General features: G+C 44.3%; 1 protein-coding gene across 2 annotated transcripts; it reads right to left on the bottom strand.

Moving 5' to 3' along the window:
• Window positions 1-4,526: 4,526 nt before the first annotated feature.
• On the bottom strand, window positions 4,527-7,103 carry LOC110298785 (cytochrome c oxidase assembly factor 4 homolog, mitochondrial). 2 transcript variants are annotated; one of them, XM_021168231.2, is made up of 2 exons: window positions 6,917-6,980; window positions 4,527-5,400 (listed from the first exon to the last, which is right to left on the bottom strand). In XM_021168231.2, exon 2 carries the CDS (start codon window positions 5,388-5,390, stop codon window positions 5,127-5,129), a length of 264 nt encoding a protein of 87 aa, XP_021023890.1. In that variant the 5' UTR covers window positions 5,391-5,400; window positions 6,917-6,980; the 3' UTR covers window positions 4,527-5,126. The 2 variants fall into 2 exon arrangements, with proteins under 2 accessions (XP_021023890.1, XP_021023889.1); XM_021168230.2 differs by lacking the exon at window positions 6,917-6,980 and adding an exon at window positions 6,990-7,103 and having other exon boundaries at window positions 4,619-5,400.
• Between the last annotated feature and the right edge of the window lie 6,309 nt (window positions 7,104-13,412).

Below are 13,412 nucleotides of genomic sequence, written 5' to 3'. Positions count from 1 at the left end.
GGAGGTTAGAGGTTGGTGTCCAGTGTCTTCCTCAGTCCCTCTCCACCTTATATTTTGAGACAGAGTCTCTCCTGAACCTACACCTCACTGATTCAGCTAGACTGGCTAGCCACTGAGCTCCAGGTATCCTCCTGTCTGCCCCCAGAGCTGGAGTTAGCAATGTTCCTGTGCTCCCAGCTTTTTCACAGCTGGGGATCTGAGCTCAGGTCCTCCTGCTTCTGTGGCAAGCACTTTGCTCAGTGAGCCCTTTCCCCAAGCAACAGTGTGTACATGAAATTCACACAGACTTTCTCAGCATCACATCATGACTGTCATCACTAGGGTTTGGTGACCGTTTGCCACAAGGTTGAGAGCACAGATGGTGGACCTGAGCTCACTCTGTACTCATTGCCTGAGCTAAGAACTCAAAACCTGTCAGCTCTCAGCTCTCAGTGGATGGTAGGAATTTGGCCACGTGTCCATGCTTACCCACTCCATTTCATTTCTTTCCCACCCCCTTTCAGTGCTGGAGATTGAACCCAGGGCACCCTAAATGTCTGACAAATCCTTTACCATTAAACTAAACTATACCCTTCCTCACCTACATCCAATTTTCTTAGTAGGACTAGAAAAAAGGAAATCTACCCATTTTAGTTTAAGAAACAGATGTGTATAGGAAAAGCCCTGTTCACCCAAATATAGTTCATGTCTCACTCAGTGCTGGCTAGATAAGTGTCTGAAGGTCCGTGGTTAAAGGCTGGGTTCCCCAGACTGGCATTACTGGGATGTGGCAGAAGCTGTAAGAGATCCATCTTATGGGATGTCTTTGGGTCAGAGTCCCTTGAAAAGGACTGTGGGATTCTGGACCCTTTGCTCTTGGTTCTTTCCCAGCCCTGAGGTGAGCTGCTGCCGCGACCCCATGCTCCTGTAATAAAGTGCTGTCTTGCCACAGGTCCAAAAGCCATGGAGCCAACTGGTCATGAATGGAAATCTTCAAAACTGTGAGACAGTGTAGACCTTTCCTCTGCCTAAGTTGATTATCTAAGGTATAGTAACATAAGCTGACACCTCACTGTTAGAACTCTGAACTCGACTCGCCCTGCTTAGGCAGCAGGGAAGCCATACCATTGACTAAGGTTGTCCTTTCCACTGACATCTCACATGGCTTTGTCCATGGCCTGTTATTTTTATAAATGCTAATAAGATGATTCCTACATATGATGATGCTATTTAATGATATTTCTACTTTAATGAATAAAAATAGACATCTTATTTTCAATTTTTATTTATATATATTTAGACAGGGTCTCACCACATCTTGCTAGCCTAGAACTCACTATGTAGACAAGGCTAGCCTCAAATTATGTCATAGAGCTCCCAGATCTCTGCCACCTGAGTTTTTGGGAATAAAGGTGTGTGCCACCATGTCCAGCTATTTATTCATGTATTTATTTTTTTTAAATTTATTTATTATACATAAGCACACTGTAGCTGACTTCAGACACTCCAGAAGAGGGAGTCAGATCTTGTTACGGATGGTTGTGAGCCACCATGTGGTTGCTGGGATTTGAACTCTGGACCTTCGGAAGAGCAGTCGGGTGCTCTTACCCACTGAGCCATCTCTCCAACCCTCATGTATTTATTTTTGCAGTCCGGGTGATTGTGCCTTTGTGCCTGCCAGGTGAACACTCAGCCCCTGAGCTATATCCTAGCATACTCCAGCTGTTGAATGTTGATCTTTCCCCAGGCTTTAGCTAAGTGGTACAGTCTCTGAGATGCTGTGGGTGGCAGTGAATCCTAGCTCCCAGTCAGTCACTGTGATAAAGAAGGTGAGCCGGGCATGGTGGCGCAGGCCTTTAATCCCAGCACTTGGGAGGCAGAGGCAGGCGGATTTCTGTGTTCGAGGCCATCCTGGTCTACAAAGTGAGTTCCAGGACAGCCAGGGCTATACAGAGAAACCCTGCCTCGAAAAACCAAAAAAAAAAAAAAAAAAGGTGAACAACTGACTCCATGGTGTGCTTTGCTGGTAAACTATGCTGTTCAGCAGGTTGGGTGAATTAGACATTTTGCTTGCTTGTTTTTTGAGACAATCTTCACTCTGTAGCCCACCCTAACCTTGAGCCCAGGAATGCAATCCTCCTGCCTCAACCTCCCAAGTTCTGGGATTACTGTGTGAGCCAGCACTCCCCCTCTCGTGTGTTATTTTCTGGTGGTGCTGGAAAGCAAACTGAGGGTTCTGCCCATGCCAGGCTGTGCCCTTCCACTGAGCCACATCCCAGCCTTTTGTTATTATTATTTATCATTCTAAACCAGGATCTTGCTGTTACTCAGGCTGGCATCTAACCGGGAGTCCCCTTTCTCATGCCCAGATGTTTCTCTTAATGCATTTTAATGCCAAAGCTCAATAGCAGTAGTTGTAGAGTAACGGGTTTCATCCAGATGTTCCCACGCGTGCCTATACTTTACTTCCGTTTTACCCTTCTCTCTTTCTCCCGCTCTACTCCCTCACTCAAGGTCGCTTCCCCTCCCTTCCCCTCAAGGTACAATGTCTACTTGAATGCATTTGAGGGATGTAGCCCCACTGTAAATGACGCAGACACATTCCTGTTTAGATTTGAGTACCTAAGCAACCGAGGTCCTTCCTGATGGAATTTACACTGTGACTGTGCTGCAGGGCACAGAAGCACATGCATCTAATAACATGAATTCAGTAGAGAATCTCTTATGAAATGGGTTTGTATATTTCAGTTTTTTTTTTCCCCTGAAATCAGATCTTACACTGTAGGTCTGGGTGTCTGAGAACTCACACAATAGCTCAAATTGGCCCCAATCCCCTGCTTCTGTCTTCCTGAGTGCTGGGCTTATAGGCATGTGTCACTATATCCAGATTTATATATTTAAATTGTTTACAGAACTCACCAAAGTGTCCTCCCAAAATTTAGTCATCGCTTCCCAGTGAAGAACGTCCATTCCTATTTCTACCAATACTGGTCATTTTACCTGCCAGCGGCATCAGCTAACATTTTGTTTTTAAAGCCTGTTTTTTTCTGATTGTTTGTAAAATATATTTCCATTTTCCTATGACTTTGAGTATATTAGTTCTTTTTTATTATTAATAATCTCAATCTCATTTCATAGTTCAGGCCAGACTGGAACTTACTACATAGTTTAGGCTGGCCTCAAACTTATGGGTGGGCCTCCTGCCTCAGCCCCCCAAATTCTGGGATAGTAGGTAGATAAGGGCCTCCACACCCAGCCAGTGTTCACTTTTCTAGTTGCTTTTTCTTATTGATTCTGATGTATTTTTCATCTGCTCCAGATGGCAATTCTTCCTATGTTATACAAATAAGTAAGTGCACTTCATTCAGTTCCACTCAACTGACTCCCTCTTCACATTCAGAACTTTTTATTATTTATTTTAGAAGATAGGGTGTCACTATATAGCTATTGCTGTCCTGGAACTCACTTTGTAGACCAGGCTGGCCTCGAACTCAGAAATCCGCCTGCCTCTGCCTCCCGAGTCCTGGAATTATACTTATTTATTTTTGAAGATAGGTGTCAATATATAGCTATTGCTGTCCTGGAACTCATATGTAGACTAGGTTGACCTCAAACTCACTGCGATCTGCCTGTCTCCACAGTCCTGGGATTATGGGTATGGCCACCACACGATGCCCATCTTTGGGATGCTTCTGGTGTACACAACTTGACTCACAGCTCTAAGCTGGAATGGACCATCAGAGATGCAGCTCTATTTAGTCACTTGCTCTTCAGCTTGAAATATGACTTAACTGTTCCCTAACCTTCTCATGCCTTCTCTACGTTCTTCCCCTAAAATTTCAGCACACAAGGTTCAAAGTAGATTTTAGGGTCTACCAAACTTCAGACTTGGACTGCTAACATGCAGATGCCTGAAAACTTTGTTAATAATGATAAAAAAAAAACAGCCTAAGGCTCTATAGTAGGTCACCTTCCAACCCTCTTCCCATTCCCAAATGACTGCCAAGAACATAGAACAGGTTGGTGGTTTCACGGAATAAAAATGAGAAGCAGACTAGGTGTGATAACGTGTGCCTTTTATCCTTGTGCTCAGAAGGCAGAGGCAGGCAGATCTCTGTGAGCTCAATTCCAGCCTAGTCTACAAAGTAAGTACCAGGGAAGCCAGAGCTACAAAAATAAACCCTGACTCGAAGAAAAGGGGGTAGTAGGAAGCAACTGTTGCTGTTATCAGCAGGACACAACACGCTGAGAGAAGGCCCCGTCAGCACTGCCAAACTGTTGACAAGTAGGAACATAAGCTCTGTGTTGATGGTGGCTCCATTTTCTAAAGGTCAAAGTCTGTATTTTAATGTTAAACATACTTCCAAAATGTCAGGCAAGCTTTGTGTTGGTTTGGCGAGGGGCAGACGATGAAAAGAAAATGTTTCCCTGACAGATGTGGTGTCACATGCCTGTAATCTCAGTCCTTGGGGGTGGAGGCAGAAGGATCATGCATTTAAGGTCATCCTTGGCTAATGTAAGTCTAAGGTCAGTCTGGGCTACACAGATTCTGTCTTTAAAAAGAAAAAGAGGGTGTTTCCCTACTAGCTCCCCCCACCCCATTACACTGAAGAAGTGAGGAAAGATAGAGGCGCTTATGTCACTGCAGAAACTGAGTTCACTCTCTTGAGTGTTGCTTTATTTATTTGAGTGTTCACTCTTTTGAGTGTTGCCTCTCCCACTAGTCTCTCAGCCACAGGAAGGTCACGTTACTCTTCAAATTGCACATCGCCAACGCAATGCCTTAGAAACACTTCCTGTGGTTAAATTTGTGATTGGAAAATGAAGGCCCGATTGGGCAACCCGTTTATCTTTCGTGGCGTATGTACTTATAAAGTACTTGGCACACAGACTCTGAGAGGTAGGGTGGAGGGAGTGTGGTTGTAGACACAAATATTGGTAGAAAAAGAAAGGTGAGGATGTGTGTAATCTGACCATAGATCAGCTCATGGTGACCGTCGTGTGCAACCTCATGGTGTCTGGCTGTCAATCCTGTCCTGAAGACTGTCCCCAGATTTTATACCACTTCTATTACTTAGGGTTTCTTCTTCCCAGGTCTCTCTGGGTGCTGATTTCGTCAGGCCCACTGTGTGAGATGGTATAAGGTCTCAGTGTTGAGCACTGGCTTGCTCTTTCCTCCTCTGCAGCTCCTCCCTCCGTCTTGCCTGCTGTGCACTCATACAATCCCTGAAGGCCTGCACTTGTGGCTGGCACTGGCGCCAGTCCTGGTGCTGGGCCATGCACTCTTGCACTGCAAAGTGGGAGGCAGCACAGCCAGACCGGGTGATCAGCTGGTCCAGCGGGTCTTCCTCATCATCATCCTTCTTCACTGGGCGGGTCCAGTTATGGCCTTGTGGGACTGAGGTTGACATCTTGAGGAACCTAGAATATCAACAGACAAGGTTAAAGTACCGGAATGATTATACCTTTCTTCCTGTTCATAAACAGTGACGTCTAAACTGCACTACATGGCCTACTTATATGCCTGTCTCCCTTAGGAGACGAAGCTCTTTAATGTCAGATGCTAGGCCTGATTTAGCTTAGGTGCCCCCAGCACATGACCTGACAGAGAAAGGGCCTGCAAAATGGTTTATTGAGTTAAGATAAAAGTATCTAAGCTCAATGGAGTCTGCTAGTGGAATGCAAGTTAAACGACATGCCATCTTTTTGGGAGAAGTCATTTCTGATCTACCTCAAAACAAAACAAGCAAACAAAAAAACCCAAGCAAAGAAACAGCTTTTCTTCTTCTCTTCACAAGAGTAAGGTTGAACACTTGGAAGAGAACCCAAGTACATGCAGGTTTGACTCGTGGGGGGAACTGAGGAGCTCAGTGTAGCTGTAGCATAAATCACAAGGAGGCTGAGGCAAAAGATGGGTCTGTGCTGTGTGAGGCTGTATTTGCCCAGACTGTTTCCCAAAAATCATCTGTTTCAGAACCCTACAAAATGCAGCAAGAGAGAACTCAGGAAAGGCTTCAATAGAGATAACTTCAACCTTCGAAAAAAGTTTGTTACGATGGGGTGTAAAGGCGCTAAATGCCTCTTTTCTGTCTTATTCATTAATAGGTGTTGTGTGCTGGCTACTATATTAAGAGTATACAAACAAGACCAAGCTAGAGACAATTCCTGCCCTCATGGAGTTTACAATCTAGGCAAGTAAACTGGAAGTTTAAAACAGTATGTACAGACAGCTGGGAAAATGAGGCAGGAGTAATCTGTCAAGACTTTCTAGAGGACCTGACTTCCAGGATGAAACTCAAGGATGAATGAGTTAGCCAAACATGGGAAAATATTTCTGGCTAGAGGTAGACACATGAGAGGAATCACAAGTTCGATGACTGGGCTGAAAATGTAGTTTGGTAGTAGAACAAATGTCCAACGTGGAAAAGTAAATTGAATTTGATTCTCAGCCTCGTAAAACACTTCGGTAACTGGAGAAACCAGAAGAGCAGGAAATGAAAATTGGCAGAAATAAGTAAATGATTGATCAGCAAAGTTTTGCAGCCCATGTTAGGAGTTTAAGACTATTATCATAAGGACAAGGGGTAGGTCACAAGACGATTCAAGCACTTCTCTATATAAACCTCACCGGTATGGAGGCACAATAAAAGGGTAAGTGTCTTTGACTGGAGACCTGTCTTATTAGGTGGGGCCGTCAAGAAATCACACACACACACAAAATAAAACCGCCTTAAGATTCATTAGGTAGACTTAGTTAATAGTACTGCAGTATATGTCCAATACATGTTGTCCTCGGTACTCCTTGAATGAAATGAGTTCAACCCATGCTTAGAGATAAGGGCAGGCTAGATGGCTGACAGCTTTGCCAAGCCTTCTAGTAAGGCATGACAAGGAAGAGGAAGCAGAGAAATACAGGCATCCAAGTCCCCTGAAGCACCTCTCCCAGTTTCAGGAGCACTCCCGCCGTCCCCACGGTGCATCCGGTGTAGGGATGCGTGCGCAGTGCTCACCCGCAGGTGCAGAAGAGCGTGCGAGCGCGTTCCGCCCCGGACGCGGGGGTTCGTAGGCAGTAAGGACGCCCCCTGTTCTCTCCGTAGGAAGCCGACCCAGCGGGAGCACACACGCGGAAGAACAGAGCCCTCTGCAATTCTCATTGGTGAACTCTCCGTGTAGAGCCCGCCCTCAGCCCGCCTCTTCCGGGAAAGGACGGAAGGAGCGGACCAATGGAGACCGGATCCCGGGGAAGGCACCTTGGATCGTTCTGAGAGACTGTGTGCACACCCTCAGGTGACTCCAGGCCACCTGAGAGTGACGGAGGAGGCGGGTAGCCATTATGCCTTATCATCAGCGAGAGCTCTGACTGGCCCCAGGTCTGAAGTGGGTTACCGCATGGGTTGCCAAGTAAGCTGAAGGGCACAGGATCCAGAAAAGGAATTTAAAAATGGGACATTTTTCGTTCCCAAGTAAAACAAAGAAACATGTATGCACAATGTGACCCATGCCATAACTAGGATCTAGAATATCCTAATTGCTGAAGTGAAAGGAAGAGGCATTTTCTATTTACATTTGTGTATTTATGTGTGGCGTTGAGGTACACGTGTGGAGAGCAGAGAACAGCAAGAATTGATTCTGTCCTAACATGTGGGTCCCGGTCTTGAACACAGGTTGTATGGTGGCTGGCAACTTTACTCAGGAACCATCTTGCAGGGCCCAAGGGATATCTTTCCTCACTCTGCCTGCCTTCTCTTCCCCACTTTCATTGACAGTGCGCACAAGCTCGCTGGAGATCCATTTCTTAACTTACCATCTTTCTAGGCTTCAGGGTGGAAAGTGAGTTATCGCACCTAGCCATATCCAGACAACTCTAATCCTCTTTTACCTCTGAATGGCATTCTGTGTCATTCCTGACCATTGAATTCACACACACACACACACAATCAACCTTCCTAAATTCTGTGAGAAAGGCTCATTTTATTGATTATCTGTCATTTCACATACCATTGTTATGTTTTGCATCTATTTTTGGTTTTGTTTTGGATATTTTGTTTGTTTGTATTTGGGGGGGATAGGGTCTCACTATGTAGTAGTAGCTACTGTGTGTAGTAGCTAGCCTTGAATATGTAGTTCAGGCTGGCCTCAAGCTTGTGGCTTTCCTGCCTTAGCTCTCTGAGTGTTGCAATGACAAGCGTGTGCCACCGGGACCAACCTTGAAGCTTAGTTCTTTACTATGATAAGTGAAGATCATCACACATATTTATGATAAATACTTATAGATCATCAAGCATATATGTACTTATATATGTATTTACCATATATATGTGTATTTATCATATATCTATGTCTGGTGATTTTCACCTGTCATCAGAGAAGGTAAAGTCTACTTTATAACCAGTAAACCAGATAAAATTACTTTAGCAACTTTCTCTACATATAACAAGTTCACCTCTAAAACTTTTTTTTGAAACAGGATTTCTCTGTGTAGCCCTGGCTATCCTGGAACTTGATCTATAGACCAGGCTGAACTCAGTCTCCGAGATCTTCCTTCCACTGTCTCCCAAGTGCTGGGATTAAAGGCGTGTGCCACCACAGCCTGGCTTTGTGGTTTGATTTATAGTCAATCTTTCATTGTATTCCCTCCAAAGTCAGTTTGCTTTCCCCAGTTTCAACTGACTTCCAATATAGGTATGTGGGGTGTGTGTGTGTGTGTGGTGGTGTTCCTATGGGTCAATTACATAAGTGTATCATTTGTACAGATGCCTAAATTGGGTCTTCAAAGAGATAAATATGAAAGTTATTTATTTATTATTTTTGAAACAAGGTCTCACTATGTTGCCCTGTCAGGCCTGAAATTTTCTAGATCAAGCTAGCCTTGAATTCACAAACATCCACCTGCCTTTACTGCCAAAGTGCTGGGATGAAAACTGTGCCCTACCTTACCCGCAAGTTTTTATTTTTGAGACATTCTTTTGTGATGTACAAGGAAACCATCCATCATTTGGCAGCCTGTTTGCCAAGGAATTGGTCTGGATAGGGTCCCAGAGCTTACAGCTTTAGAAGGATTTACTGTGAATAACAGGCAAGCTTTATGTCCTGTAAATGGCACAGCACTGAGAACTGGTCCCACCATATAGCTCCTTCAGATGGCTACACGATCCTGATGCTCTCCAAGTCACTGGTAGACTCAGCAAAGGTGTGCCTTTGATGGTAATGCTCCGCCATGCCTGTTTATGTGGTGCTGGGGATACAAGGCAGGGCTTCAGGTAAGCACTCTGCCCTCTGGCCTGCTCAGCACTGCTCAGTTTTGTTTGTTTGTTTAAATAGCAGATCAGTTTAAAGGAAAGTTAAGAAGCAGGCGATTGATTGTCTGCTTCCCTCTCAGCTGTTAACTGCTCTCTAGGGTTTGTCATCACCCAGGTAAGCTCTGCTGCGTACATACAGCCATTGCCATCCTCATCAAGGACCCGGATGCTTCTCCAAGGGACTGTGCCATTACCACCCACATCTGCCTCGTTGACCATGCCCCTGGCTCTGCTTCCAAGGGGTTCTGCACATCAGACTTCATGGCAGGGCCCAGGTCCTTGGTTGTTTTAGTTCTGTCAGACCGCAGGCTGTCATCTTTGAATTCTGCAGTGCACTCTCCAATGAATTGGTCAGCCATGCTATGAAGGCTATAGGATTCTGAGACACAACCACACAACCACTTGGCATGCACCCCTGGATTTAACTTCCTCCTTCTGCCCTCAGTGCCTCTTGAGCCCATAGTTACTTTTGCTTTTTGTTGTACAAGCACACACCAGTATACAGAATCTTATATTTACTTCTAAAAGAAATTGAACTTCCATTTATTTACACTAGCTATTGGTGCAAGCTATGCCTATGATTTTTAATTTTCTCATAGCCACATTAAATTAAAAGATGGGCCAGGGAGATGACTCAGTGTGTAAAGACACTTGCCACCAAGTCTGATGATCCAAGGACTTAAAGAAGGTTGTTCTCTGACATCCACACTGAGTTGTGCAAATGCGTGCATTCCAGAACACACATGATTTTATTTTTACTCTTTTTGTTTTTCCAGGCCATTTCTCTATGTAGCCCTGCCTGTGATGGGACTCGCTGGCCAGTTTCCAAGCAGGCTGGCCTCAAACTCAAGAGATCTGCCTCCTAAGTGTTGGAATTAAAGGCATGTGCCACCACCCCACCTCCAGTGCTAAGTTTGCCATGGGTGGGTTCAGTGTTTACAGTTGAATGTTCCATTTCCTGCCTGCCGTGAGCCACTTTGCTGTTTGCTGTTGCTCTGTGGTCTGTTAAACTGAAGACCCATCCTTATGCAGAAGTGTCTAATCCTAGGAAATAAACCGAGCTGGACTCTGACTTTTCTCTCCATTCCTGTACCCTCACTGCCCTTCTTGGTCTGCATCTGTTTGCTGACTTCTGCAGCTTTTCTCTAACCTTCCCCGGCAGCACAAATGACATCAGAAGCAGCTCAGCCTCTGTCTCCCTCCATAGTTTACTTAGAATTAAAGGCTGATTTGCGAATCTGGGGAGTCAGCAACAAGCACCACTTCTTGAAATCAGTCACATAATTAGCCCCAAAGCTCTTCTAAAGGCCCAGACACCCAGCACTGGGTGAGTGCTCCCCTGCTGGTACCACTCATCCAGCCAGGAGACTTCCAAGCTTCATGTCAGCCAACCTGCACCCACCAATGTGGTTTGTGACATGGTTCACGGCAAAACCTTGTTTAACAAGGGTTGCCGACAGCCAGGTAAGGGTTTGCAGGCTAAGAACATGCTATTTGAGGTTTTATGTTTGTTTGTTTAAGATTTATTTCTTTTATGTATGTGAATACACTGTCACTGTCTTCAGACACACCAGAAAAGGGTATGGGATTATAGATGGTTGTGAGCCACCATGTGGTTTCTGGGAATTGAACTCAGGACCTCTGGAAGAACAGTCAGTGCTCTTAATTGCTGAGCCATCTTTCTAGTCCTGTCTGAATATTTTAAAAAGACAGTTTTTAATTTTTATTTATTTTTTCATCTGGTTATGTCTGTATACTACAAGTGTGCCTTGTGCCTGCAGAGTCTAGAAGAGGGGGTTGGATCCCCTGGGACAGGAGTCACAGACAGTTGCCAGCTGCCCTTGTCCTGTTGGGAGTTGAATCTATGTTCCTCTGGAAGAACAGCTAGTGCTCTTAATCACTAAGCCATCTCTCCAACCCCTGAAGAGATATTTTAATTGTCTTTTAAAAAGATGACCTGTCATAAAACTATATTGATTTTTAGGGACAGGAAGATTGTGACGTTGAAACATTTTTTTTTTCTAATGAAACGTGAGAGCCTGTCTGTTAGATATAAAGACATTCCAGAATATCTTGATTCTTGAAGACATTGTCATTGTCCTTCAGAATTCCCAGAAATCTCGAGGTACAATTGCAGAAGAGATAGCAGGTAAAGGGCCCTTGGGTTTGTGCAACTCCCTGACAGCTCACATGAAGCACAGCTCAGTGGCAGTCTGTTGTTGGTCTCTGTCGTTGGAGTTGATATTAGTATTGTATGGGTTAGAATAAGAGATGTCAGGTTAAATGAAACCCTGGAGAAGGGATGTCTGGCCTTATGTTAATATTTTAAAAAACATTTTAGTACATTTATTTGTCTGCATATGAGTGTGGGTGCACATGTGGAGGTCAGAGGACAGCTTACAGGAGTTGATTCTGTCCTTCCACTCTGTGGGTTCTGAGGACCTTCAACTGTGAAGCCATCTTGCTAGGCCCAGTTTGTGTGTGTGTGTGTGTGTGCGCAGTGCATCCCCTGTTTTTGTTTCTTTTTACTTTTTTTTGGAGGCAGGGTTTCCCAGCCAAGCTAGCCTTGAACTCATTCTGTTGTTGAGGTTGCCTTTAACCTCATGATCTTTCTTCCTCTGCCTCCCATGTGCAGGATTACAGGTGTGAGGAACCACATCCAGTTAGAACAAGTTTGTTTTTAGCCCTGTGTTTTAGCCCAGTAGGCCTGAGTTGGGTGCTGAGTTTTCTCATATTTCTTTCTGCACTGGCCTGTTACTTTCAGAACTCACTGAGAGCGTTAGTACCTTATTTTCTTCAAGAAATTAATGCTCTGTCTTCCGGCTGTATCCTGTTGTTGCTCTGTCTTCTATGGGGACAGCTCACTCCATAATTAAAAGGATAATGGCATCTCATTGATAAGAAATTACATTGCATCCCTCTCCACTAAAAGGAGCCAAAGGGGAGTGATGGCTTTGTGGGCTGGTAGGAGGATTAGAGATACTGAGAGCAGGGCTTCCTGTAGCTTCGCGTTCTCATTAAGACACTGTAATTGCACCGAGCACGTCTCCTGGTGCTCTCTTCTTTTCCTCTCTGTGTAGGCAAGTAGTCATATTTCATGTCCAAAGGAAACTCGGCTCCAGATTTTTGGGCACCATGTGCCTTTCCCAGGATCCATACAAAGAGTTTAAGCTACTTTAGTAAAGGAAAAGTATAATACCATGTTCATCTTTCCCCTTTCCTGCTTGTCTAGTGCTATAAACATATGCATAATCAACGCGTGTTTTCACTGTCGGGTGGCACAGCCAGCCACTGTGTGGTGTTTGGTAGTGACATCCTCAGGTCCAGAGAGTGTCTGCAAATTCCTCCCCAGGAGCCGCCAGGATAATATGAAGTTTCCTTAAATAAGGGTTTTTTTTTTTTTTGAAGATTTATTGTTTTATTCTGTGTTTGAGTGTTTGACTTTCATATTTGTGTGCACCACACCTGGTGCCACAAAGGTCAGAAGAGAACATTAGCACCCCTGGAACTGGAGTGACAGATGACTGGGTGCTGAACACAGGCCCTCTGCAAGAACAGCAAATGCTCTTTAAAGAAGATCCATCTCTGCAGCTCCTTTAAATCCTCATACTATAGTGACATCATAAAGGACACTTCAGAATATGCTACCGGGCATACGTTCCTGCCTTGTCCGCTAAGCAGGCAAACTTCCTCAAAATTCTGCATTTTGAGGAATAATTTTAGAAACTTTTGTAATTAAGCACTGCCCCCAACCACCATGGGTTTTTTGAAGCAGCAGCAAGTTGTGAATAAATTGATTATATTAATGTTCCCAACTTTTTTGTTTCATTCTACTTTTTTGTTTTGAAACAGAGCTTTATGTTACCCAGGGTGGCCTCAAACTTCCTCCATAGCTGAAGATGACCTTGACCTAAATAAAATTTTTATTTATTCATTCACAATTTCATATATAAATACACATATACATAACTGTATAGTGGACTTTGATCATATTCCCTTCTGTCTTTTTTTTTTTAAAGATTTATTTATTTATTATATGTAAGTACACTGTAGTTGTCTTCAGACACTCCAGAAGAGGGAGTCAGATCTCGTTACAGATGGTTGTGAGCCACCATGTGGTTGCTGGGATTTGAA

The sequence above is a fragment of the Mus caroli genome, chromosome 7, assembly GCF_900094665.2.
Source record: "Mus caroli chromosome 7, CAROLI_EIJ_v1.1, whole genome shotgun sequence".
Taxonomy (NCBI): domain Eukaryota; kingdom Metazoa; phylum Chordata; class Mammalia; order Rodentia; family Muridae; genus Mus; species Mus caroli.
The sequence above is the reverse complement of the archived record's forward strand: the minus strand, read 5'-3'. Positions and strand labels throughout refer to the sequence as shown.